Source organism: Ophidiomyces ophidiicola, assembly GCF_022830035.1.
Source record: "Ophidiomyces ophidiicola strain CBS 122913 chromosome Unknown scaffold_13, whole genome shotgun sequence".
In the NCBI taxonomy this organism is placed as follows: domain Eukaryota; kingdom Fungi; phylum Ascomycota; class Eurotiomycetes; order Onygenales; family Onygenaceae; genus Ophidiomyces; species Ophidiomyces ophidiicola.
Genome location: NW_026054653.1, coordinates 1,730 through 29,137, shown reverse-complemented (window position 1 = coordinate 29,137; position 27,408 = coordinate 1,730). Strand labels below are relative to the sequence as shown.

General features: G+C 49.1%; 7 protein-coding genes across 7 annotated transcripts; 3 read left to right on the top strand and 4 right to left on the bottom strand.

Moving 5' to 3' along the window:
• Positions 1–1,697: 1,697 nt before the first annotated feature.
• LOZ57_003635 (uncharacterized protein) lies at positions 1,698–6,581 on the top strand (the record flags this gene model as incomplete). The annotated part of the gene is made up of 1 exon (XM_049252683.1): positions 1,698–6,581. One exon carries the CDS (start codon positions 1,698–1,700, stop codon positions 6,579–6,581), a length of 4,884 nt encoding a protein of 1,627 aa, XP_049108182.1.
• Positions 6,582–8,472: 1,891 nt separating this feature from the next.
• Positions 8,473–9,251, bottom strand: LOZ57_003634 (uncharacterized protein; the record flags this gene model as incomplete). Its single annotated transcript, XM_049252682.1, has 2 exons — positions 8,473–9,114; positions 9,177–9,251. The coding sequence occupies 2 exons, from the start codon at positions 9,249–9,251 to the stop codon at positions 8,473–8,475; spliced, it is 717 nt and encodes a 238-aa protein (XP_049108181.1).
• Positions 9,252–9,609: 358 nt separating this feature from the next.
• On the bottom strand, positions 9,610–10,769 carry LOZ57_003633 (uncharacterized protein; the record flags this gene model as incomplete). The annotated part of the gene is made up of 2 exons (XM_049252681.1): positions 9,610–10,505; positions 10,559–10,769. The coding sequence occupies 2 exons, from the start codon at positions 10,767–10,769 to the stop codon at positions 9,610–9,612; spliced, it is 1,107 nt and encodes a 368-aa protein (XP_049108180.1).
• Positions 10,770–12,111: 1,342 nt separating this feature from the next.
• On the top strand, positions 12,112–13,500 carry LOZ57_003632 (uncharacterized protein; the record flags this gene model as incomplete). The annotated part of the gene is made up of 2 exons (XM_049252680.1): positions 12,112–12,492; positions 12,562–13,500. The coding sequence occupies 2 exons, from the start codon at positions 12,112–12,114 to the stop codon at positions 13,498–13,500; spliced, it is 1,320 nt and encodes a 439-aa protein (XP_049108179.1).
• Positions 13,501–13,698: 198 nt separating this feature from the next.
• LOZ57_003631 (uncharacterized protein) lies at positions 13,699–16,035 on the bottom strand (the record flags this gene model as incomplete). Its single annotated transcript, XM_049252679.1, has 3 exons — positions 13,699–14,144; positions 14,201–15,470; positions 15,517–16,035. The coding sequence occupies 3 exons, from the start codon at positions 16,033–16,035 to the stop codon at positions 13,699–13,701; spliced, it is 2,235 nt and encodes a 744-aa protein (XP_049108178.1).
• A 218-nt stretch (positions 16,036–16,253) lies between these two features.
• On the bottom strand, positions 16,254–21,183 carry LOZ57_003630 (uncharacterized protein; the record flags this gene model as incomplete). The annotated part of the gene is made up of 2 exons (XM_049252678.1): positions 16,254–17,158; positions 17,517–21,183. The coding sequence occupies 2 exons, from the start codon at positions 21,181–21,183 to the stop codon at positions 16,254–16,256; spliced, it is 4,572 nt and encodes a 1,523-aa protein (XP_049108177.1).
• A 3,722-nt stretch (positions 21,184–24,905) lies between these two features.
• NUA3 (putative component of NuA3 histone acetyltransferase complex) lies at positions 24,906–26,939 on the top strand (the record flags this gene model as incomplete). The annotated part of the gene is made up of 2 exons (XM_049252677.1): positions 24,906–25,060; positions 25,145–26,939. 2 exons carry the CDS (start codon positions 24,906–24,908, stop codon positions 26,937–26,939), a joined length of 1,950 nt encoding a protein of 649 aa, XP_049108176.1.
• Positions 26,940–27,408: the final 469 nt, after the last annotated feature.

Sequence of the window (27,408 nt, the reverse complement as noted above, 5' to 3'; positions counted from 1 at the left end):
AATTTTTTTTTGTTTTTTTTTTTTCTTTTTTTTTTTTTTTTTTTTTTTTTTTTTTTTTAAAAAATTTTTTTTTTTTTTTTTTTTTTATCTTTTTTTTTTTTTTTTTTTTTTTTTTTTTTTCTTTTTTTTTTTTTTTTTTTTTTTTTTTTTTTTTTTTCTCCGTGTCTTTTGATTTTCCGGTATTCTGCGTGTTTTTTGTCTTTTTTGGGCATATTCTCTTTTCCTTTTCTCATCCTGTATTTTTTTTTCTTCCTCTTCTCTTGGATATGACAAATTTTGGAAGCAGCCCCCCCGCATGATGGCGATGGAGTTTTCCTCATGGACTTTTCTCTCTCTCTCTCTCTCTCCGTAAAACTCGTGTCCCTCATCTGAGGATGTGTCCCATGGCTAAAAAAAGAGAAAAACAAGAAAAGTTTCATGTTTTTTCTTGGATATGATGGGTAAACCGGCAATGGACATAAGTGCAAATCTTCTCATGCTCTCTATTTCTCCCTGATTCTGTTGGTTTCTTGTTTCTCACGTATGTCTTTTCTTTTTGATTTCTGGATGTTGTTGAGCTCTGCCCCGTTTTCCTCTACCCCCATAACTACACATGTAACGGTATTAGGATGCAAGCATAGCCGAATTCTTTTTGGGATTTTTATATATTTTGGATTATCTCCATTTCTCGCCGTATGCCGTAGTATCCCTCCTATCCACACGAAACCTCGCCCAGGGCTCTCCGCTACGATGTCACGATGTCGTCGAGGGTTCGGCGCTCGCTGTGGCTCGTGAGAACGAGGGCCGTCCAATCAACGACCGGCTGCGCGCATCGGGAGGCCGAAACCTTACACCCGCCCGCGCGCGGTGGCTTGACGGGCCTGTCTTAGACTTGGTTGACATCGCGACAGCCACTCTCTCTCTCTTCTCTCTCTCTCCGCCTGTTCGTCGTTGGGCGACTAACTAGGCTATCCGTTGAGAATTCGGCTGCCTGCGCGTTGCGTAACTACCTACTACGAGCACTAACTTACCAGTTCTTGACGCGCTGGCCGATGCAACCCGGACCCGGGTTTTGTTGATGGGTCGAGACTCGCTCGCGGAGACGCGCACGGTTTCGCTTTTTTTTTTACAGGTTGCCAGACTTACAGTTCCCGCCGCGGCCCGGCTGGTTGAGCGGCGTTGTGTCGACGTGTGTCTGTGTCGGGGGGTGTGTTCGTTCGTCATAACGAAACTACGGAGTGAACGGCCTTTTTTATTCACCAACTCAACTACATAACTAATTATCCCAACGACAGGCCGGGCGGAACCCTAGTTATCAGTAAACTACATCTACGCTGCGTCCGTCACGGCTAGCTAGCCCGCTTCTTGTTGTTTGTTTATTGTTTCTCGGACCACTGCTTCTCTGCTAGGCCTGTTCTGCACAACACCGTGTCTCCTCTGTCGTCGTCGCTTTCGAGACCGCTGTGGGTTTGGGACCAGGTGACGGACCGCCCCGGTGCACGCACTGCCGTGAGTGCATGGGGCACAGGCCGACACGATGGCGCCTGGCGGTGGAGGAAATATCAAGGTGGTGGTGAGAGTCCGGCCGTTCAACGCCAGAGGTTAGTAGTCGGAGCTCCAGCATGTCCTCCACCGGTCCCTTTCTTGATACTCGATGCTGACGGGCCCTGTTTGAACTCTCCCTAGAACGTGCTCGCTCGGCAACATGCATCGTCCAAATGAAAGGCAGCCAGACGGTGCTCACGCCGCCGGCGGGCGCCGAAGACAAGGGCCGCAAGGGCGGCGTCAAGGCCGGCGGCGGCAGCGGTGCTGACGGACCCAAGGCGTTTGCCTTCGACAAGTCATACTGGTCGTTCGATCGCGAGGCCGGCAACTACGCGGGGCAAGACGACCTGTTCCGCGACCTGGGCGCGCCGCTGCTGGACAATGCCTTCCAGGGCTACAACAACTGCATCTTCGCGTACGGCCAGACCGGCTCGGGCAAGTCGTACTCCATGATGGGCTACGGCGACGAGCACGGCGTCATCCCGCGCATCTGCCGCGACATGTTCCAGCGCATCGACCTGATGCAGGCCGACAAGCTCCTCGCCTGCACCGTCGAGGTCTCGTACCTGGAGATCTACAACGAGCGCGTGCGCGACCTGCTGAACCCCGCCACCAAGGGCAATCTCAAGGTGCGCGAGCACCCGTCCACGGGGCCCTACGTCGAGGACCTGGCCAAGCTCGTCGTGCGCTCGTTCCAGGAGATCGAGAACCTGATGGACGAGGGCAACAAGGCGCGCACTGTTGCTGCTACCAACATGAACGAGACCTCCAGTCGCTCGCACGCCGTGTTCACGCTGACGCTGACACAGAAGCGCCATGATGCCGAGACCACGATGGACACGGAGAAAGTATCGCGCATCAGCCTGGTCGACCTGGCGGGTTCCGAGCGAGCCACATCCACCGGCGCCACCGGCGCGCGGTTAAAAGAGGGCGCCGAGATCAATCGTTCGCTGTCGACGCTGGGTCGTGTCATTGCCGCGTTGGCAGACTTGTCCTCCGGCAAGAAGAAAAATGCAGCCATGGTGCCGTATCGAGACTCGGTGCTGACGTGGCTGCTCAAGGATTCGCTGGGGGGCAATTCCATGACCGCCATGATTGCCGCCATCTCGCCCGCCGATATCAATTACGAGGAGACCCTGAGTACTTTAAGGTACGCCGACTCCGCGAAGCGGATCAAGAATCATGCCGTTGTCAACGAGGACCCCAATGCCCGCATGATCCGCGAGCTGAAGGAAGAGCTGGCGCAACTCAGGAGTAAGCTCGGCGGCGCCGTCGCCGGGGGTTCTGGAGGGGGTGTAGGCGGCGCTGCGGCCGGGGCGTATCCGCCAGGGACGCCGCTGGAGCAGCAGATGGTGACGATCGAGCAGCCGGACGGCTCGGTGAAGAAGGTCAGCAAGGCCGATATCGTGGAGCAGCTGAACCAGAGCGAGAAGCTGTATAAAGACCTAAATCAGACATGGGAGGAGAAATTAGCGAAGACGGAGGAAATTCACAAGGAGAGAGAAGCGGCGCTGGAAGAGCTTGGTATCAGTATCGAAAAGGGGTTCATTGGCCTTTCGACGCCGAAGAAGATGCCGCATCTGGTCAACCTAAGTGACGACCCGCTGCTTGCTGAGTGCCTCGTTTATAATATCAAGCCCGGCACGACGACGGTTGGGAACGCAGATACCGCTACGCATTGCGAGATTCGATTAAATGGCTCGAAGATTCTCCACCACCACTGCACGTTCGAGAACGTAGACAACGTCGTCACCGTTGTTCCGACCGACGGCGCCCCCGTCATGGTCAACGGCCTACGGATCGACAAACCCAAGCGCCTACGCAGCGGCTTTCGCATCATCCTCGGCGACTTCCACATATTCCGCTTCAACCATCCGCAGGAAGCCCGCGCCGAGCGCGTCGAGCAGAGTCTGCTCCGCCACTCGGTCACCGCCAGCCAGCTCGGCTCGCCGGTTCCTATGCGCACCCATGATCGGTCGCTGAGCAAGACCGGCTCGGAGATCGACGGCGAGTCGAGTCGGGCGGATTCGCCCATGCCGTCGCAGCGCGGCAGGGACTCGGACTGGTTCCTCGCCCGGCGCGAGGCCGCGAGCGCGATCCTGGGTGGCGATCAGAAGATCTCGCACTTGACGGATGACGAGCTGGATGCTCTCTTCGACGATGTGCAGAAGGCGCGGGCCGTGCGCCGCGGGAAAACGGAGAACAAGTATCTGGATACGGAGGACGATTCGGATTCTGTCAGCTCTTATCCCGTTCGTGATAAGTACATGTCGAATGGCACGATTGACAATTTCTCGCTGGATACTGCTATTACGATGCCGGGAACGCCGCATCAGAGTGAGGAGGAGGATAAGGAGTCCCAAGAGCCGGTGCTACAGATGGTGCGGGACGATATGCAGCGCCAGCTGGATAAACAGAAAGAGGAGTATCAGGAGAAACTTCGCGCCGCGGAGGCCTCGCAGCAGGATGTCGAAGAGCTGCGCGCCGAGAAGACGCGCATGGAAGAAGCTCTTCTTGTCGCCAAGGAGGAGTTTCAAACCCAGCTGCAGAAACAAAAAGAGGCGTTCGAATCGCATATCAAGGATCTAGGCCACGCTCCTCCTGCGCCAAAGCAGGCGCCTGGATTTTCGGAGCTCGAGGCCGGCGAGGTCGAGATCGCCAAGTCGGTTTTCCGTCATTGGCGGCGACGGAACTATGTCCATATGGCTGAGACCGTGCTCCAGCATGCGTCTTTGCTGAAGGAGGCGCAGGTCATGGGTCATATTATGGAGAAGCATGTCTCTTTCCAGTTCGTTGTCATTGACGTTGGTCAAAATATGGGCTCCTCGTATGATCTCGTGCTCAACGGGATCTCTGGCGATGACGACGTTGTGCTTGACGATGCGAGGAAGCCGTGTATCGGCGTGCGAGTCATTGATTTCAAGAATACGATTATCTATCTGTGGTCTCTTGATAAGTTGCAGCGCCGAGTGCAGACGATGAGGCAGATGCACCAATACATCGATCGACCAGATTATATCCAGCATTTTCGACTGGAGAACCCGTTCTCGCAGGCCTGCCCGCACCAGTATTCGCTGGTGGGCGATGCCGATATCCCCCTGGCTGCCGTATTTGAATCTCGCGTGCAGGACTTTTCAGTCGAAGTCGTGTCGCCGTACACCCAGAGCGTCGTGGGCCTCGTGCGCCTATCCCTCGAACCTTCTGCCGCCCAGGCTCCCTCGTCGACGCTCAAATTCAACGTTGTCATGCACGACATGGTTGGTTTTGCCGAGCGCGAAGGCACCGACGTGCACGCGCAGCTCTTCGTTCCCGGCGTCTCGGAGGAGGGCGGCGCCACGACGACGCAGATGATCAGCGGGTTTGATGAGAATGCCGTGCGCTTCGAGAGCGTGCATAGCATGAGTCTTCCGCTGTCGAGCCCAAGGGACTCCACGCTCAAAGTAAGCATTTTTGCCTTGGTTTCGGCGATGCATCTGGACAAGCTGCTGAGCTGGGATGAGATTCGCGACGCGCCTGAGGTGCCCCCGCACAAGAGAACAACGCCTCGGATACCGGAGTCGGAGTTTTTTGCGGAAGAGAGGCATGATGTCTTTGCTAGAGTTCAGATCCTCGAACTAGCGGAGTCTGGAGAGTATTTGCCGGTGGAAGTCGTGCAGAATAATAACCTCGACCTTGGGACATACCAGCTCCACCAAGGGCTGCAGCGCCGTATTTCTATTGATCTCACGTACAATTCGACGGAGAGTCTACCATGGAATGACGTAATGAATCTCCGTGTTGGTGGTATACATCTGCTTGACCCTTGGGGGAAGATACCGGACATGGAGACACATAGCCCAGATATTCAATTGAAGCTAGTTCAAGAGCCTATGCTGAAGGACAACGCCGATGGGACGTCGAATGTGACTTTGATTGGACAATGGGATTCTAGCCTTCACGGATCGCTTCTGTTAGATCGCACAACGGCGGATAAATACCGCGTTCAGATATCAATACGCTGGAATTTGAAGTCCTCGCGCTTACAGCATCCAATTGTGTTTGCGTTTGACCAGCGGCTGCAGATACTTAGCAGGAACTATGTTCGCCAGCAGTCGATGTTCAAGCAGTTTTGGAGCTCTATTCGGGTTGTACATTCCACCGTTAGCATGTTCTCCGTCGCTGTTCGGCCAGTCTCTGCCAAACGGGCTGCGGATCTTTGGAGGATGAACACACAGAACGATTATGTCAAAGGCGAAGAATTACTCCATACGTGGTCTCCTCGCAAAGTATCGTTGATTCGGGATTATCTGCAAGCACGAAAACGCCGGCAACGAGTTGCGGAAATCGACGCCGCTCGTGGATCCTTGAATACAGGAAGTTTGACGCCACTTTCGAATGGCTGGTCCACGCCGCTTCGAGGCGTCGAGAAGGCACAGAGACAAGAAAAGTTACTTCGGAAATACCTGGATTTGTGGTCTACGAAGAAAGATATAGCAGAAACCATTCTCATCAAGGATAACACTGAGCCGCCGGCCCGGGGAGCTGCCTTTGCTCGCAGCACCAGCAGCAACACTGTACCTCAATCGAACCCATCCAGCGATAGCAGCCCATTTGGCGATGCCGAAAGCACACTCTCTAGCAATACCTCCCCCGAGCTATCGAAGCCCCGTTACATAGCCACCATCCAACACATCCCCAAGAACCCATCCTCCTCCAAATCCGGCTACCTCTATACCCCTGATGACACCAGCACCCGCTGGGTTCGACGATTCGTCGAACTTCGCCTACCATACCTCCACATCCACTCCGTCCCTGAAGGCGACGAAATCAACGCTATCAATCTGCGAAACTCCCACATCGATCATGACCCCAATTTTGCTAGGCTCCTAGGCTCTTCGTCGGGTGGCGAACAGAGCCGGGCGTCCATGCGCGGACAGCAGCCAAATGTCTTTGCGGTGTACGGAACGCAAAATACGTATATGTTTGCCGCCAGAACGGAGGCGCAGAAGATCGAGTGGATTTTGAAGATCGATCAAGGGTACTTCAGCGGTGCCCGTGCCTCACCGGCTTCAAGCTAACTAGGGAGCTTTCGTGGTTTCTGGAATTCTCTATACTTTCTTTTAGAAAAAATATCTTTTTATATCAGTTTCTATCTATTTGCTATCTTGTGGAAATATTTTCGCTGGATTTTCTTTTTGGGCTTGGATTGGGTTGGGTTGGGAATGTATGGGTGGGAGGGATATGGCATCTATGAAATATGCATTGAATATTTGTTGTTTAAAAATTTCCTTTGTCTATTGCACCCCCTTTGATGTTTAAAGATCGTTGGTAACTGTTTGATTCTGCTGAGGTCATACTTGTTTCTCCTGCTTGTCCTTACACATATACCCCCTACTGTACTGCTTCAAATGTTAACTAACCGCACACGCCCTTATATTGGCGCTGGCCAACCCAATGTACATTTTTACTTAGATCTGTACTAAATAATTATTACACAACCACACAGATTTTTTTTTCAAATGAATTAGCTAGTATTATAGAGCGGGAGATTTTTCTCTAAGATCTTCAGACTGGAACTATAAACTTTTATCAAGTGTGTGAAGATATTTTGTAAACTCGACTTACTTGCATTATAGTAACAAAAAGTATATAAAGAGTACTCCGTAGTATCCAGTGGTTATCCATGGCATCCTATAGTATTTTACTATGAGAATATCCTATAATATGGATTTTCAAAAATGCACGCAAAACCCTAAACCCTAATTCCTAATGTGTTACCCCATCAAAATTCTATTACTGTGATTGGTTCAAGGACATGTCCAACTTTACAACTTCATTTCATTGGAAACAGGCACAGGCGCAGCTTTGTGCCCTTTTTGCTTAGATAGGAGCACTGCTTAGCAGCTACTAGCAAGGCTGAGCAGCGAACGAAGTGAGCGAGCTCTGCTCGTGTTACAATGTCAATCAGGAAACTCTACCTCCAGTGTTAGTTTGAGGACTAGTCCACAAACAGACTAGTGCAACTCTACGGTACATCATAAAAATTTCTGCTTTTGTTGGATGTTCTTCTTTTCTTCATCAATGTCAATTTAGGTGGTCATTAGAGTCTCGGTGCAGATTTACTTAATGTCTGCTCAGGTCTTTAGGAACCTCTTGCGCGCTCACGACTGCCTTAGAGCAAGTACAATGAATAGTAAAAGTCCTTGTTCAAACTTTTCAGTCATGGTCTGGGATACAAATATCATTGTAAAATCCTCAAGACAGAGTGGCCTTATGCTCGGTCTGTTGAAGACAACTAGATATATTACATGTTTTTATTTCTTTCCTATGGAGTAGTCTCAAGAAATTTCAATAAATGTATTTTAGATTCTTGATCCAGCAATTGGAGTCGCTTCAATTCAGATTGTTGAAGTTTTAGATCCAAATATTCTGTTTTGGGCAACTCAGATTTCTAGCCGCACTTCCATTTTCCTTATAGAAGAAATTACAGCACATGTACAAGACAATGATTTGATCACAGTATTTATCCTCCTGGCAGGAATTTCTATTTAAACAGTCTACATACAGTTGTCAGGTCACTAACATGTCAGACAAAGACTCAGCTGGAGTGGGAATCTTGGATCAAACGGATCATCATCAATAATGATTTTTATGTGGAAATGAATAGTGATGATTTTGTTATGTATGTACATACGGAGTACAGCAAACGCATGGCATGGGTGGCTGGGCGGCGGAGGAGTACGTGCGGGCTGTTGTCAAAGTTAGCTTGCAACAGCACCAGATGATTAGGTATGGAGCCCAGCTTCAATTTCAAGCAATTAAAATAAACAAATAGCTACGTTGGCTGTAATATACGACCATCTAGTTGATATGGTAATTTCGGCTAGAGGGTGTGCGCGAGAGTGTTCGCGAGTCAAGAACTAACTACCAGACATGGAATTTTACTTACTTCAGATACAAGTGGGATCTTTATTGCTCCTTCTCTATTAACTTATTGATACGAGCAACAGGCTTGCGGGAGTATTTGGTGAGCCACTCATCAATTCTTTGCACACCTTGCCAGTCTCCCTCCACGGTCTCTCGCTTATCCTTGTCTATCCAGCCTGGGGTATAGCTACCACCAAAATCAATCAGCCACGCATCGCCCTTTGTATCAATTAAGACATTCTCCGGTTTAGCATCACCCCAGACCACGTCTGCATTATGCAACTGTTCAACAGACTGGTGTATCGGCCTAGACCAGCAAAGTCGATCATTATTTGCACAGTCGGACCAAGGGGCCAGCTCTTTAAGAGTGCCTTTATTCTCGATATTGGTGAGAAGAAGTCCGACCAGACGTGTCCCAGGGTGATCCTCTTCATTACTGTCAAGAGGATAGTCAAGAGGATAGTGCTGATGGACGTCAATATCATTGTCGATGATCAGGCCATGAAGGCGGCAGATGCGTGCGTTGGCAGGCAGCAGGCTTGCCTCAGTGCCTGCAAGAATCTTCCTGTATGACTGGAGCTCGTGGTATCCGTGTACTCGACCCGATACCCAAGGTTTGGAGAAGTACACATTGCGATCCACAAGAACCGTGGATGGAACCAGATGCCGCGTTTGACCCAGAACCTGTACGGCCTCAGTTTATTCCGAAAAATCCTAGGCAGTAATCCGAATCTTTTGTAGGCAACGGGAAGGTGTTGGAGCAATATTTCGGTAAGCTGCATATCGTATTTGGAAGAATTGAGAGATTCGGCAGCAGGCATGGAATGGCAACTACTTGCTCGCCATCAGCTACACCGCCTTCCCTTTACCACCAATCAACATCCCATCATATAGCCTGTTTATGTTACTGGGTAACACGGGTAGATGAAACTCATCGTCCCCCCAAAACAGCCGTTGTGATATGTACAGAGTATGTACTTGGAAAAAATTTAAAAATTAAACACAATGATCATGTGTAGCTGACTCTGTTGATAAATAAAATAAGTCTGAAGGACTGTTGAACTATATTTCTAGGTGTAATTAATAAAATATCATCAATAGCTCCGCTGCCAAACACTTCATAATGGTCAGCTGTCGACAGCCGATTCACAGGCTCAAGTAGATCAGATTTCGCCCAATTCAACTGTCGAACGGCCAGAGTTGTTCAAACGCCTCTCTTTCTCTACCAGAGTACTTAACTGCTAATTCTTCTTTCACCTCGCGAAGCCTTGACTTTACCTCATCATAGTTTTCATGCTCTATTAGAGCTTTTTCTGGCCAGAGCCCATCTAGTCGGCGCTCTAAATCTCTCATGGCCTCTGAACTCAGCTGGGCTGCCTCCCGGTCACCTTCAATCTCTAATTTCCTTTCCTCGGAGAAAACTAATGGAAAGTTTTCATTGCCGCGCTCTGTACACAAATCTAGCAGCAAGGCAGAGAAGTATGCCTCTCCTAGCTCATAAAGACGACGAGAGAGATGAAGAAGGTATCCCTCCGTTGTAAATTCAAACAAGATTGCGCGATACTGCGCTGGGTTTTTTTTCTTCACTAGCATGCGCCACGCAACCATTACAGACATATCAAGGTAATGCTTGATTGCTAAATCCCTCTCATCCTTTGACATTGATTTGGTATCTGGCAACTCTGGACGTTTGAGGCTGTCGCCGATTGGTGTACCACTATACTCCAGGAATGTTGGATCCATGCAGTGATCAAATAGAGGTGCTATTTGTATTGATTGCCAGTCAATAATACCTATCACTTGAGTAGGCATGTTCTGACTAACAAATATGTTTTCGCCATGGAGATCATTGTGCCATATATGCCCACTTGTCAAAGCTGAATCAGTGGGGAGTAGAAGACTGAGAAGCTGTAAATAAGACTCAGCTGCTTCAAGACGTTTTTTTAATGTGGGTTGATATAGATCGGGGCCATAAAGCATCGTTAATTGTTTTGGAACCGGGGTGTCTGAAAATGTTTTGATTGCAGATTTCTCACGGAGTCCAGTAGCTTGCCGATATTCTTGAAGCGAGCGCCCTAAAATCCGAAGGTAAGCAAAAGTCACCCATATATGCCAACGGAAGTTTTACATGGGCCTCTATCACATTGCAGTTTGCTGCGGCCATGATCAACCCACTCGCGGCCTGCTGCTGGCCCAACAACAAATTTGTCAAACACAGGTTTCGTGGACCTCCTCATTGTCTCATTCACATCATCAATGTAATAGAGGCTCCCAAAGTCCTCGAAGTTTGTCGCCGTCCAAGCCTTCTGATAGTTGAATATCTGGAGGAAGATCTTCATTTTTTCTGCAGGTGCTAGAAATGGCCAGACTCTTGCCAGCTGAATTCCATCGAACTTTTCCATTATTATGTACTCTGCTCCAACTGTATTCATATCATCCACCTGAGAGTTCCATCCATACACTTTTGGTGCAGGGGTGCCCAACACAGTACGAGCCTTGCAACAAAGTTAAAAACACCTTGTTGAACATGCCATCATCACATTTTTCAACATTGGTGCAAGTATTTGCACCAACTGATTTGGCTGCGATTCGTGCAAGTTGATTCATGTCAAATTTGATATGGCGCTCAGCCATCTGCTCCTGCTCGTCGACAACAAAGCGTCCCCGTGTAAAATTAAAAAACTCCTCATGGCCATTCCAGTCTATGTGCCTTGTAAGCAGCGCTGCATTCTCTTATGAAATAATGCACTCGCCTTTCTGCATCGCCCCAGCTGTTGAAGTACCCAAGTTCCGGGCTATCTTTCGGAAACATCGGGCTCGAAGTTGAGTGCCAATATGACGGACTGTACATAATGTTGGCAACATAACCAGAATGCTCATTGATTGACAGTTTTTCTTTTTAAAAAGGATCTCACTTGAGTGGGAGGGGGAGGGTGTATGGCGTAGTTGGTAAATGTCTGCAGGAATCCTTCTAGCATGGTTTGTTGTTTTTGGGGAACAACCACCTGGGAAAGAAGATCGTGGGTTTGAATCCTGCTATCCCCAAAAAATGGTATTTTACCAACAGAGAAGTCTCTTCTCTGGGTGGAGAGAATTCTCCCTAGGAGACAAGGTTATTGGCTGCTGGGAACTAGGAAAGTTTAGAGTGGGTGATGGTATGGGAAGTATATAAGCATCTGCTAGATAAGTTAATAGACTGAGCTTGTCAGTCTTAAGTGTGATCTTATACATCTTGTTCTGGTTCTCTATTGATTCTTGTCATGTTTAGATATACCAGCTACACTCTAGGTTTTGTGAGGATTTCTCTAGAGGATAACTATAATCTAAGAGAAGAATTTAATGAAAAGTTAAATAAGAAGTCTTGATCCTCTCTGAACATACTACAGTTTAAGACTTTAATAAAATGGAGTGATGGGAGCTCAGATATCAAGAATAACACATGCTGTAACTAAGCCAGATTAGGGAGAGTGGCTCTTCATAGTCTAAGACCCCATAAGAGGCTATGAAAAAGAATGAATACACACACACACACACTTGAGTGGGAGTGAGGGCTAGCTGCCTAATTACATTGAAGTGCTCCGTTGTTGCTGTGGCAACACTAGTCAGCGCGATGAAACGCGTCAACTGTGACATTGACATCAACCAGTGTCAATAATGTAAGAAGACAAGGTGACTTACGACATGGCGCTGAATCGCCTTACTTATACCTCCCAGCACCATATCATTATTGCCAGTGTCTGTCTCTTCTTGGGATTTTTTTCTCTCTATCTCTACGCTGCGGGGTTCCATGAAGAGTCACGGTATACCACAGACCCCCACACTACTAAAGGCCATCAACTTGCGGACAATATAAATGATTTAGGGCTCTGGGAATTCGTAGCAACTAGAGATGCAGACAACTATGGATTGAGCCGGGCGCAGTGTCACTCTGCGTTTCCGAAATTATATGTGGAGATCCAGAGATCGGTGTCTGAACGCCAGGCGAAGAAGATAACCTATGAAGAGTTAAATTCCACGCGACTGGAAGACGCGATGGTGAGGGCGATGGTATACAACGGAGAGGTATTTGAACTATCATGACCCACGATGCTCATATCGAAAGAGTACTGAGAGCTCTCACGGCTACAATAGCTGCATGTAATCAAGTTTGAAAACATGAAGTATACCTTTACTCGAGCTAAAGCAACGTTGAGCTCATTAAATCGCGCGCTAGCTGCTATCTCAGGGCGCGAGAAAATGCCAAATATAGAATTTATATTTTCGTCTGAAGATTTTACACATGGTCCTAGTCCTATATGGACATACTCGAAACGAGAAAAAGAAACATCGGCTTGGCTTATGCCGGACTTTGGATATTGGTCCTGGCCAGAAGTAAAGATCGGCTCGTACCGTGAAATCCGGCGGCGAGTTGCCGCAATAGACAATGGAACTTTTGTGGACGGGAAGCACATCCCTGGAATGCGATTTCAAGACAAGCATCCAGTACTTTTCTGGCGCGGAAACATTGCCACGGCACCAAAGCTTCGGCAGAGTCTCCTTGACGTAACACATAATCAGAGCTGGGCTTCTGTCCTGCCCATCAACTGGAACGACAGCGAGAGTATTCAAAGAGACTTTGTGCCTATCGAAGATCACTGTAGGTACATGTTTCTCAGCCACGTTGAGGGGCGAAGTTACTCCGGTCGGGGTAAATATTTGCAGAATTGTAATTCTGTCTTCGTCACGCACGAACTAGAATGGCGCGAAGTTCACCATTCGGCACTTGTAGCTTCAGGGGAGGAAGCAAATTACGTAGCCGTAAAGCGTGATTTCTCCGACCTCGCTGAGAAGATTAAACATCTAATAAATCACCCGGATATTTCAGAACGTATCGCTCGGAATAGCGTCGAGGTATTCCGGGATCGGTATCTGACACCGGCCGCGGAAGCATGTTACTGGCGCGAATTGGTATTAGCGTACGGCAAAATATCAGACTTCGAGGCAACATTGTATTACCTGAATCCGAACGGAGAGAAGGTACGGCGTGGTGTGCCGTTTGAATCCTGGATACTGGACGGAAAATTGCAGTAACAAACTAGTCTCCGAAGTACGGGTATCCAACCGGATCACGGATTATAGAAAATATTAAATATTACAACTCCGATATGGTCGGTCGTAATGTCTCCAAAATTAAGAAACAGGCAGATAATAAGCCGAATTGCTGAAGAAATAGGATATTTCTCTTAATGTTGTGGGTTTGACACGTACTTAGGTTAGGAGCATCAAAATCTATCGATTTGCGGTTGAAGCCGGACCGGAGCTCGCTTTCTGGGCATTAATCAGTCCTTTCGCCCATTCTTTAAGGGCATTTAGTTTATCCTTCATATATGACAGCCATGAAGCCGCATCTTGCTTATATCCGTTTTCGTTTTGCGTATCTTCAACTCTTGTTTTGTTTTTTTCATTATCTATAATATGCGACGCTTCGGGGTTACTAGGAAGCGATGTTGTGTGGATAGGAACAGGGCGAGTCCATTCAACGGCCGTCCGCGTAGAGCTGGTACTGGAAATTATACTGGATGAAGAGGTAGGAGGGTCATCTGGAATGTCGAGGGATGGTGCGTCTTTGTCGGAATGGAGTCCAACGGGGTGCAATGGGAGGTGTAGAGTGCCATTGTTTGGGTTCGGCTTGACATGAAGAGTATCACAAATAATATTATAGACTTCAGTATTTTCTACACATTGGAGGTCGGTCAGTGATGTTTTTTTAACCCTTAAGCGTGTAACTTACGGAAGTGTTCAACTCGACTATTTGGTTTGTGCGGGAAACTTGGCCCATGGGCAACGAATATCGCACGCATGAGTGGGTGTTCATGGTCGTATCCGTGTATACCCCGTGGGTGATAAGTGATATTCTTCTTTTTGGCCTCTTCGATGTTAAAATCTGCCTTTTTGACGATGGCCCAGCCAGACTTTGGAATTATCCATATTGGCGCTATTCTATCATTATTTGAAAAGTGATACCTTTTAGGCATATTTTCGCGGGCATGGATTTCGATGGAGTCAAGGTATGGTTTGGACTTCTGTTCCAAGTCGGAAAGGATTTTAGGAATGTCGGCATCGTATTTTGGCCGCAGACCCTGAAGTGGCCATCCATCAATGCGTTCAATTAAAGAGAGATCAACTAGATCATCTAGCTGAACAAGCCGATCTGTCGAAGTCGTCGCCATGCCATGGTCGGATACAACAATGATGTTCACGATACGTGTCAAGTTCCGAGCTTGAAGACCGTCCAATAAAGATTTAAGCATATTATCCGCATTGGCAATTGTACGCCTAGTTTCAGTGCTATTGGGACCAAATTTATGCCCATCTGCATCGACATTAGGAACATAGCTGGCAATAAATTGTGGCCGTCTTCGCTCCTTAACAGAAGGGTATTCATCATCGTCTCCTGGTAGATCAAGCCAGTCTAAAATCCGCTCGACCTTAACGGAAAGCGTTTCACTGCCATTATATTTATCAAGATATGTGGGTTCCAATGGACCAATATGAGCTTCAGACCCAGGCCACATGTGTATCGCAGTTCTCACACCTTGCTTTTCAGCTGTCGCCCATAAGGGTTCTGCATTCCACCACTTTGCTTGCATACTTCGCTTAGGGTCCGTATAGTAGAAGTCCGCCTTCAGCTCAGGGTCCCAGAAAGTATTCCCAACCACGCCGTGGCTTTCAGGATATAGCCCAGTCAAAATTGTAAAATGATTCGGAAACGTGACACTTGGGAAGCTCGGCAGCATGTATCTCGGGGAAATGCCATCTGCGACAAACTGATTGAGCGTGGGTGTAAGTCCCCTAGTAAGAAAATCGGCCCGAAACCCATCGAGGGAAATAAGAATAGTGGTGGGACGGAAAAGCGCTGTCCCATTTGATCTAAGCATATATTTACCATGTTGCCTCAGTCGAAAACCGCTCGACGCCTTATATGCGCCGAGAAAGAGAATAAGAAACAGAATAAGAGTGGCAGCAAGTGGTAGACCAAACCTGCGCCAGAATCCTTTCGGCTAATCAAAGAGGTCCTGGTTAGCAGCTATAGATCGCGTTTCCTACTGTATCAAAGATAGGGGCTGGCTTTACCCGCTTGAATGGCCGGTTCTCCAGCACCAGGCTATCCAAAGACGATGAGCTGGGACTGGAGAAGAGTGAGCTGGATTCATCTGTTCCTTGCTCTTTGTTGAAAACGTCTCCCTCCTCCATCTCATACATGAGCTCTCCTTCTTCATCTCCACCCCGATTCACGCTGGGTCGTGATTTTCCCTTCTTTCTTCTTCTGTTCCTCTTTTTCTTTCCTATCCGTACACTACTCCCAGTATCATGTGCAGTTCCAAATATTCTCTTTAAGCTTGCTGCGGCAGGTTTCCTTGTTAATAACCTCTCTAGTTCTTCTTCCTCTTCTAGCACCGTTTGGTCATGTCGGACAAGGTCGAGGGTACTTCGTGACGCTTGTACAAGCTGATCATCTTCTGAGTCCGAGTCTTGGTCCGAAAGAGATCGAAGGGACACGACGTCATCGTCGTAGCCGCCGGGAGACAGTAGCGACGGGCTGGAGGGGATCGGGCGTGGAGGCATGGTCGCTGGAAATACGCAATTCGACTAAATTATGGGCGACAGGACAGCTACTTAAACAGCCGTGGCCACATTCAAAACCATTCCTATACTGTATCGAGACCTAAATATCAGGTACTGATCGCAGCCCAGGAGCTGTATGTCGTGTATCCTGACTCCTCTGTTCCCTGATTCCTTGATAGCTAACTCTGGGATAAGCAAACAGAGCAAACATGCGCCATTCAGACCTGTCCTCCTATCCGGTTCCAAGTCTGGCCTTCGTTGAACTTCTTTTCAATATCAAACGAATACATTGGTGTCCCATCCACTAATACCTGTAGCGTTCTCAACCCATTAAATATACCTTCTGCCCTTCGCCTGCTGTTCGCCCATCTCTCTAGCTCCCAGGTAGAATATTCCTCGATCTCAAGCGCCACAGTTCTCGGGTTGATAATTCCCGACGTAATATCCCGTAGCTCAGAGAAGCCTTCAACTGGCAACAGTTGATAGCCTTGTGGGAATGGCGGTTGAGGAGTCAAGATATTAATGTCCAGCCTGCCAAGTGTAATCCATGCGGGGTTGTCCCCCGAGAGCAGCGGTCCGTACTCGAGAATCGAACGTATGAAGGAATGGATGTAGCTGATCACTGGCGGCTCGCTGAACCCATCTGTACGAAAGCCAGAGAACCCCTCACGCACTCCCTGGATGCTCAAAGTGATCGTGCAGGTGCCAATGTGGGTGGTTCTCCAGGGGAGAGCTCGCCATGCGAAGTAGTATTGCCGCTCATTCACAAGAACCAAGTCCCCTCTGCAGCTCAGTCCGCTCCCGGTTTTGCTGCAAAAGGTGATATAATCGGATAGTTCTCGGTTGATTTGTTTGTTCGTACAGAGCAGCCCGCCACAATTGGAGCGAACAAGAAAACGACCCCGCTCTGTCTCGGGGAATATCAACACTGGGTCCGCAGGTACCTCGCCATACAGGACGTTGTAGTATATGTTTTCTCGAAGCTCCAGTGGGAGGCTGGTGAGGTTTGATTGCACCATACTGGTTACGAGGTCTGGTATGTCAATTGAGTGTCCAATATGTTGATTGTGGCAGTCCCTGTTGGACAGGGATGGTCCCAGGAAAATGTTATTTTCAATTGCAACTAAGCAAGATGGAGAATAAATATTACCCCCAGTGCAGCACAATACATATTAAACAACTTCAAGCTCAGACTATCACATCTAGCAATAAATCGATGCGAATGTTTTTGTATTTCTACTCCATATACGTATTACTTTGATAAAAACTCCTCAGATGCCTCAACGTTGGAGAAGTCCGCGCCCCCATCCCCAGTACATATGACATGCCCCAAATGCGCCAAAACAGAACTTGAGAAAGAACAAATAACGGAAAACATATCATATAGTACAAGTGTGCCTCACAGTATGGAATACGCATTATTTTTGACCATGCACCCAATCATCCCCGAATAACATGGAAATTCCTCCATTGACACTTACAACCCCCTGTTCCACCATCAATAGGTTGCCACTCCTCGACCTTTTTCTCGTTTCCTATAGACTTGCTGAGATTGAATATCCCTCCTGCAGGATTAATCAAGGTACCAGCAAAACCGCGAAACTCCAGCTGCAGTTTCTTCTCGTTGATCTCAATCTGTGAGCGGCTGTTCATGGCATAGCAATACACCATCTTCTTCCTATAATTTCCGCCATGCCTATCCAGCTTGATAGTCACCGGGTAAGGGAAGGTGCCTGGACGAGAAAAATCGGTCGCAGAATCAGGCATGCCCGGTATGGACTGTGAAGGTGTTGAATTAAATGAATTGGGTCGTCCTACTAGTTGTAGACCAGCTTTCTCTGGTTGAGTCCAGATCTGGACAAGGAATCGAGTTTCTGACCACGTACACCGGATTCGGGCAGTCGACTTTGTGGACCCGCCTGCCCCATCGTCTGCTAAGGCGGCGTTTTCTGCAACCGACTTAAGGAAGATAGAGCGATCGTAGTAGGTATAGAAACCGTAGTGTTCAGTTGGTTTACCACGATCAAACAATCGAAGTGGCTGAGACTTGGGTGTAGGGAGAAGGTTAGCGGCTACTGCCGTGCCGTCTGGAGAAGATCCTGGTGGTGGAATTATTGCAGTGAGGTTTGGGAAACCGCTAGAAGAATCGGCTCTTTTCTGGAGATTTGCCGGGGGAGAAATGGAGAGAAAACTAGCAAAAAAAGGTGTTTCCTCCCCTATAAAGGGTTCAGCAATACCGTCAGTAGTATTCCCTAAGAACTCAATATCCCTCAAATTTGGGGGGGCAGGAATAGGTGTAAAATCGTTGCCTCGTACGTGTAAAATGTTAGAGCCTAGAATTCGGCGAAAAAGCGTATCGCGCGTTGTCCTTTGTTTCGGATTTCCTATAGTGGTTGTGCTGCGGGGATACGTCCCATTTTTGAACAGAATTTCAATCCGAAATTTTGGAGAATCATGATCATATGGAGCATTCATTGCCTGGTCCTCTTTGGGCAGGGAACAGCTCCACATGGTAGAAGGATGTACGCAGCCAGAGCTTGTCTCGACCGGATCAGGCCCACCAATAGTAGCAATACCGGTTGGCATTGCAGGGTATCCCGTCAAATTCAACCACCGAGACGGAATTTCGACATTATCCTTCTTTCTTGTAAGCATCACAGCCGTAACAATGCCTGCAGCTAAAAGCAGCAAGAAAATGACAACAGCAACAATGCACCATCGCCGTCGTTTTCTTCCTTCTCGACCCCCTCGAGCAAGACGGCCACCATTGCCGAAACATCCTCGACCGCGCCATAGACCACAACATTTTCTCCCAACAGCTTCTTCTTTCTCGCGTCTTCTGCGTTTTAGCTCGATGTTGCTTCGCACTACTGTGGGTCTCTCGGCGGAAAATAAAGTCAGAGGGGGTGCAGGAGGCCGTGGAGGAAGACGATTATTATGATCATATGTTGCAGGGGGTGCATGTATATTTACTACATTGTGCATTTGTATCCCGCCTTGAATACCGGTAACGTTGTTGCCCGCAGGAGAAATCGGTCCTGGAGAATGTGGCTGCTGATCTGGCGGATAAATTGCTCGGTAACGAGGATATGACTTACTTGGTGCGGGGGAGGAGTAGGGCGGTGGTACGGAATCTGCTCTGGGTTCCCTTGAACCAAACGTCGAACTAGATAAATTTTTTGCACCGGTCGCATTTTGTTGGCTTTTCGAAGTGTCTCCCGTTATTTTGGGCGGTAGGGGTGAGTGAACCCTTGCGGGTGTTCCAATGCCAGCCTTTAATATAGGCGTTGCTGTCGCCTGTCGTATATTGGGGGACATTTCTGGCTCATCATCTTCAATAGTCGTTGAGCCGGAGTCAGCGCTTGATCTCCTAGCTTCTCCATGCCTCAGGTTGGCAACAAATCTCTGGAAGAAAGGGTTATTCGAGGACTGTTCAGTCGGTTGGTTTTGAATAGGCTGGGGCGGAGGCTTTGTTAAGACTCCTCGACTGCTAGCCGACGTTTCAGCAAGAAATCTATCAATATTAGAACGGGAAAGGCATGTAGAGCAAGGTTGGTTGCTCAGTAAGTCATGTCCACATGACATGCTGTGAGTTGCCTCGGTTTTCTGGGGCGCGATGGTCGATATAACAAGAGGGATTGACTGAGTTGACGAAGCGGACAATGGTGAATTCTTGCAATCGCCGTGACGAGGTATTTCTGGTGAATGAAAGGGCCGAGGAACAGTGCTTCGATTCTGGCATTGCTTATACCAGTCATCCATATCCGGCCACGCCGTGACGTTGCTTTGTATTCTTTTTGCGTCACTCATACTGGTGGGAGTGTCCGGAGAAAATTTTGATACACCGGCCTCCGGTTCCTTCTCATTCAAGACTGTTTCGTAATCTGCTTTTCCGATTCCAAATGCTAAACGAGGTACGGGGGGAGGACTGCTATCTTCCGTTACATAGCTACGCCAGCTGCTCATTGTATTCGATCGCGACAACGGGGTAAATAAAACGTTCCACCAGCCTTGGGACCCGCGCTGGGGCGAATTTGTTTCAAGGCTCAAGCGCCTCGGTGTATCAAGATTTACCCCGTTTGGTGATGTTTGCCCTCGTGAAAAGAACCACGTCGGGGAGTCGTTGCCGCCGTTAGTTTTGTCTGCGTACGGAAGATCTCGCTCCTTTTCTGAAGACTTATTTTCCGGATATACGCCATATTTTTCATTGCCTGGTAGCGTACTGAGTGCTGGGAGGGCAGGAACAGGAGGAATTAACTCTACCCTACTGGGTCTTATGTACGGCGTCGGCTGCGAGTAAACACTTGAGGCTGGACGCGGTGGTCTGTTCCATACGGAGTTCCATTCACGGTCCTCAATAGCAGGCGTCACTACTATTGACGGTGTCACAGGCGTCTGCTGAGATTTCTGGGGAACAGCTTTCTCTTCTATTGCTGGTTTCTTTGGAGTTGTTGGTATGCTTAACCCAATTAAAATGGGACGGTCTGATGGTGACAGATCCTGGAGCTTCTTTGAGTATTTCTGCGTGGCCTTCCGAGTGACTCTGCGCATCAAAGACGGCTTCTCAACCCTCCCTGACTGCTGAGTAGTTGTTTGGGCGCGGTCAGCCTGATCTTTCAACACTTCATAGCCCCCCTTTTTTGTTTTCCATGTAGGTTGTCGTTTCTTGTCGGGACTCGAATCGTTCGATTTTGTTTTTGAGAGGGATTTTAAATCGCTTAGATCTAGGAAGCCTTTAGTTTGGGATTGTGGTGCTGGAGCAATATTTTTATTTGAGGCCGAATTGAAGTTGTTTGAACTAAAATTTGTTACAACATTGAGACCCGGACGTGCTTTTTTTACTGGCGGTTCTATTGTGACTCGCGAATCGGCATATTCCAGGCTGTTTGTTGAGTTATTTCTTTCACTGATATACCCAGTTTGATACTTGAAATCGACCATGTCTCTATCCTTCGGCGACTTGAAAGGGTTATTGATGCGATCCTTGCCATATTCTGGCGAGTCGGATTCGAGAAAAGGTGTGAGCACTTCCTCCACAATCGGGGATGACAAGGGAAAGGTGGGAATCTGAGGAATTTGGAGATGAGTAGGGTGCGGCGCGTTGGGTCGAGGTTGTCGCCGGGTGGATATAGATGAATCCGTATCCATTGTCGCTAGGGTATTGAAAGAACTTTTCAAGTACTGTTAGCACATGTTTCTATATTCACAACTTCTCTGGCAGATAGCACTCAACTCACTGATGGCTTCATCTCCTGATATGTAGCTATAGCCACAACATGAAATACAAGCTGAGGGGCAACACTCTAATATCTAGCTGAAATAATGTGAATAAAGGTAGGCATGAAAACGGTGGAGGGGCAACTGGAGCGAAAGAAGCACAAATGCAATTGTCATCAAAACAATGAGGTAAGCTATTGGCTCGAATAAGAAATAAGCATGCACACAATGTCAGTCGACAAAGTATCTTCCTCAGCTCAGCAGAGGGTGGAAATCGGTAAATGCCGGGCTAAAAGACCAAGCAAGTACCGACAGAGCAGCCTTCCAGAAGCAAATACCAGGAAGCAGAGAGAGAACTCAAGGCGAGAAGCTACTCTGCCAGCCATATTTGGCCAAATGGATCATGAGGGACATGACGTCCAATGATACCGGGAAAGTCTGGGGGACCCAGGCACAATCGCTCGCTTCTCAGACAAGGAAAAATGCCTGAGGAATCCACTGGCCTCTGTCAAGCCTTCTAACACACAGCTCATTGGGTGGCATCGCACGTTGGGTTCCTGGGACCCCGAGCCCGCCAGGGCAGAGGCGAGCCCATTGGAGGGGACGTTCCGGGGCAAGCTGCACGGCAGAACCAGCAGCAGCGGCTCATTGGTGCTGTAACCGCTGAGCAATTAATGACGAGCAGGGGTGATGCAACCAAGCAGAAGAGCCAGATAGCCTGAGGTTGAAGAAGTTGGTCGTTGCGGCAGCCAATGGCCGGTGTCAACGGCGGTGCCGCCTGGAATGGGCGCTTAGAAGGCGTTTCATCCCGCAGCTAAAAATAAACCCGCCGCGGGGGGCCGAAATCGCGCTTGGCAGGGCCGCCCGCCTGATAATCAAGTTCTTATCGACTTCGCGAGACATGAGCTTACTCCGCAGAGGCAGAGGATGCTGCTTTACCAAAAGCACTGCACTGTGAGCCTCAGGAGTACCGCCCTTGCTTCCACTCCTCTGAAGCCCGGTTAAATGCGATCTATACCTTAGAGGATCGAAGAGCAAGTGAATTTGGGGGGTTGACTGAGCCGTGTCGTTATTGCAGAAAGGGCTTTTGTTCACCCGAAATTGAATGCCTAGCACATAGTTAGCCTGATGCCAGAATATTATACCGCTGATATAGTTAACTATGGTGGCTGTTACACTTGACTGGGCATGACACCGCTAGCTGTCCGACCACATTCGCAACATCGCGCACAAAACAGCGACCGTGGAGCAGCACACCCCCCTAGTGCGAAAGTTCAGTCCATTTCAAGCTGATTGAGAGTCGGGAAGATGACGACGCTTTTGCCGTCATGTATGATTGGGTTGGACAGTGCTCCAGTTGATCAATCCTACAGGTACTCTGTATGTACACCCTTTTTTCATTGACTGGTTATACTTGAAAGTGTAGTGTACGATATCTCCGCTGAATACCGCTTTTCATGAGTACGTGGCCTTCCGCTGTCGCAGATTCTTGTATTGGGTTTTACCTAGTAAAGACCTTTTCTCTCTGCTATGGGGACATCTCATTGTGTGCCACAGGCGTACATTGAGCTGCACTCCTCTGCCGGGTGCACACCGTACACATATACCCTGCGTGAGAACCCTGCATTTCATTACCGCAAATGGTCAGCTGGCAACTGCAAGTGCAGAGCTCAGTTGATAGAGCTTCTTCCATCCTGTCGGGCGGCACGCGGTACGACAAAGAAGCTAAGCGGTGCGCCCCCTTTGTATCGCCTGTCATACTGAGAGCTGCAGCCTGCAATAAATAACTACATATCCAAGCGCGCTTTATATTTCAAGCTGTTTTTTACTTCTTTCATACCAACTGTTCTGGGACGGTAACGATGTATGGGCGTATCTGCATGCATACCAATGCGGTGGGACTTGATGCTCAAAAGGGAGCACCACTGCATACTCCGTACCAGGTATACGAATGCTCTCTAGGCTCATGGCCATATAGTTACCACGTCCGGCTATCATTCCGGCAATGTGACACGTCCAACGTGTTTCCCAGGTGCTCTTGTGCGCATATGTGGGTCACACGATTGCACCGGGGATCTGCGGGAGACAAACACAAGAAGCCTTGTACGAAGGACAAAATGCACAGAGTCCAGGCTCGCAGCACCAGGGCAGGAACCCGATTCAGCGGCATGACTTCCTGGACTTACGGTCTGGCCTCCTCAGCAATTTTGTCCCAATCATGCCTCTATCCTTTGGACAAGAATTGGGCGGTCGAATGGGCTAACGTTCGCCACAACGCCGCTCTTGTTGCTTTCAGAGCAGCTAGTCTGTGCTGTTTTCTTTTTCTACTATTGGGCGCTAATGCGATGAATTCGACTTAGCGTTCGGATTTTCACTCTGGAGTCCAGAAACATCACCTGGCAGATCCGACGATCACCGTGTGACATTGCTGCAAGGGTGGTGGTTTCGCCCCCCGTGGCATTGCATGAAGGAAAGGAAATTATAATTACTCATCATGCCCACAGTAACGCCGCGAGGGGATCGCCAGTGGCTGGAGGTGCGAATTGATCTGAACTTGTCAGACGACAGTGGACGGTATCAACGGACAGCCTTCGGCAATAACAGCCCTCCACGGCTTTGTCTGGATGGATCAACGTGGCCCGCAAAAGGAGCGATGCCTTGGAGGGTCACGGACACGAATAGGACAGCCTTGGTCTTCTGCCTATCGGTTTCATGAGCTTGTTTTTCCCAGTCGTTGTGAGATGGGGACGGGAGACTGCATCCGCCAGGGTGTCGCCACACACGCACACACACACACTCACACGCACATCTCCCACCCCCTTTTCCAGCCCCGGCCATGCGAGAGCAACTGCTGGAAGCATTAGCATTTTGACCACGCTGCGCGGTTTGTTACCGGTATGAATGGTATTTCAGAGCTCGTTCCTGACGCTTTTCAGGACGACGTAGCATTACCATACCTCGTAACTGAATTTCAGTCCTGTTGGTATGTAACTCCACCAGGTGGAGAGTTCAGAGCTGGTACAGAGTCCTCTGTCTGGAATAGGTATATGCACAGTCGACATACCCAAACTGCCCTTACCCACCTAAGGATAGGAGTTGAAAGCGCCAGTTCCACAACAAAGACTTTGAATGTTATGCACGGCAAGGTGAAGCCTTGCAGATTTGAAGCTCCTGCATTTGGCGACTGACTGTACACATAAAACGGTATAGCAGGCGCACTATATAAGTCTTTAACCAGCGTAGATACTCTATACTTTGTTAACTAGCTGTTGATCGTATTAAAGAGTAATAATCAGCGGGTCGTTCAGTGCGGTGGTGGAAGTCACACGCCAAGAACTTCCACCACTGATATCCGCCCGGACTCGGATTGCGGTGCGAAATTCGTGGGCGCAGAGCTTGACGAAGCTTAGGATTCACGATGCACGCACGTTGCGAAGCTCCTCAATAATACGGAGTACGGAGTACCGCCGTGATGATCCGATCCTCCGGGAGTGCCAACGACAAGCTCGACGTTTGTACTCGTATGTAGAGAGAAGTCTGGTCGCGGCCAAGCCCAGTCCTCATTGGCCAATTGACGCCGCCTTGAAAAATCCCACGAGACGAACAGACGAGAACTCCAATTGTTCGCTACTCTCCAGGTTCATATAGCCACTATGAAGCGCAAGGCAAGCCCAGGGCCCGATGGCCCCGTTGCAGATGCGAAGAAAAGAGCCCTTTCCCCCGAAGAAGCTGTGGCTCGTTTCGGACCCGGCCTGTTCGACAAAGCCACCCTCAACAAATATAAGAATGCATATGCCCACTCAGAGCCGTGAGTGCCACCTCCCCTTTCGTTTACCTTCCTGAAGCCCAATCCGGCGCAATTGGCACATTGCGATTGACGAAGAGCTCGTAGCTATAAACATGGCGTGATTTGCCCGCTCATCGCCCCGGAGCTGCTCCGCTCCGTCCGCAGCGAGATCCAGGAACATCTTTCTTTCACCGAAAAAGAAACCGATATCTACAAAATCTTCCAATCTGGCGATCTGGCTAACTTGGATGGTTTGGACGATGCCTCACTTTCTCGATTACCGTCCCTCCTCAAGCTGCGCGATGCCTTGTACTCCCTGTCGTTCAGGGAATACCTGTCTGAGGTGACTGGGGCTGGGAAATTGAGCGGACGCAAGACCGATATGGCAATTAACGTATACACCGGAGGCTGCCATCTACTTTGCCATGACGATGTGATTGGCACGAGGCGCGTGAGCTATATTCTCTATTTGACAGACCCAGATGCTCCGTGGAAGCCAAGCTACGGCGGAGCTTTGAGACTCTTCCCAACCACGACTAAAACAGATGCGAACGGAGATGAGGTGAAGGTCCCCACTCCAGATTTCACACTGTCGATCCCTCCGGCGTTTAACCAGTTAAGCTTCTTCACTGTGCAACCCGGCGAAAGCTTCCACGATGTCGAGGAAGTGTATCATATTGACGGCGAGGGCTCCGAGCAGGAGAAAAAGGAACGGGTCCGCATGGCCATCAGTGGATGGTTCCATATTCCCCAGGAAGGAGAAGATGGCTACGAGCCGGGATTAGAAGAGAAGCTAGCGGAGCGAAGTAGTTTGCAACAGCTTCAGGGACAAGGCGATGAATTTGATCGTCCTCAGCCACAAGTTGTGGAGTATGAAGAAGCCGCTGATCCGTCTGCGGCCAAAGGCAAAGGGAAACAAGCCGCTACGGACAGTGACACCGACAAAGAGTTCACCGAAGAGGATCTTGACTTCCTCCTTAAGTACATGGCCCCATCTTATTTGACGCCAGATGTCAGTGAACAACTCTCCGAGATCTTTGACAGCGAGTCGTCCCTCAGCCTTGAGCGTATCTTTTCAGACAAGTTCGCTTCCCGGATTCGCACATACATTGAAAGCCAGGAGAAAGAAGCCCTTCCGACTGCCTCGGACGAAATCGAGAAGCAAACGGACTGGAAAGTAAGCCGGCCGCCGCATAAGCACCGATATCTTTATCAGCAGCCAAGACTGAGCGTCGACGACCAAGAGAAGACGCCAATCCAAGAGATAGTAGAGGTACTCCTTCCTTCGAAGGCATTCAAGAAGTGGCTGATGAAAGCCACCGACCTCGATGATTTTGTTAGCCATAATTTCCTCGCGCGACGATTTCGACGAGGCGAGGACTATACTCTCGCCAGCGGATATGACGGCGACTCCCCAAGACTAGAATTTACTATTGGGCTAACGCCCACTCCTGGTTGGGGCCAGGAGGATGAAGCGGACTCAGATAGCGAGGAAGACAAGAACGGCACTTCTTCCAAGCCTAAGAAAGAAGATGATGGCCCTTCTGTGGGAGGCTATGAGATCTATATGGCTGCTGAGGACGACGACGAGGAAGGAGATGATGATGCTGCTGCTGCGGAGAAAGTTCCCAGCTCGACAGGCACCAAGTCCAAAATCAAGAAGACCAAAGCCGACCCTGCGATCTACCGATCGGCGGCGGACAACGAGGATGACGGCATCCTGTTCAGCATGGGGGCTGGGTGGAATCGGATGAGCGTCGTTCTGCGAGATCGTGGGGCGCTTAAGTTTGTCAAGTACGTGAGCCGGTCCGCGAAGGGCGATCGCTGGGACGTCACGGGCGAGATTGAGGTTAGATTTGAGGATGAGGATGAAGATGAAGATGGTGTGAATGGTGACTGATTTTCAAGAGGGTGGGCTGGGATAGGATGCTGTCCTAGTGCTACACATGTAGATTACATAGAGACCCATGGTGATTCTTTTCTCGGCTGGTTTAGGATAGGGTGAAAAAGGGCCGAGCGCGCGATTCTCTTCTCCATCCCGACCAGTGGTGGCCTTCTGTGATACTAGGCCGAGGAAATGCCGGGCTGTTGAGAGATGTGGTGTTTCAGCCAAAAGTGGTCCGAGAGCACTGGAGCGGCTTCAGCTGGTGGCTGATTTCCAGACACACAGCGAGATATCTCCGGAAGCATGCTGTGTAACCAACGGCAAAGTGGACATGCAACATGAACTAGAAGAATGGCCGCGCGTGGCTACATTGTAGAACAAAACGAGTGGCGATGGGGGAAGTTTTGTTTCGGTCAGGGAGATAAGGGAACCTGCTCACAATTGTAACTACGCTTTGAACCCAATAGCTGTTGCCGAGTTCCTC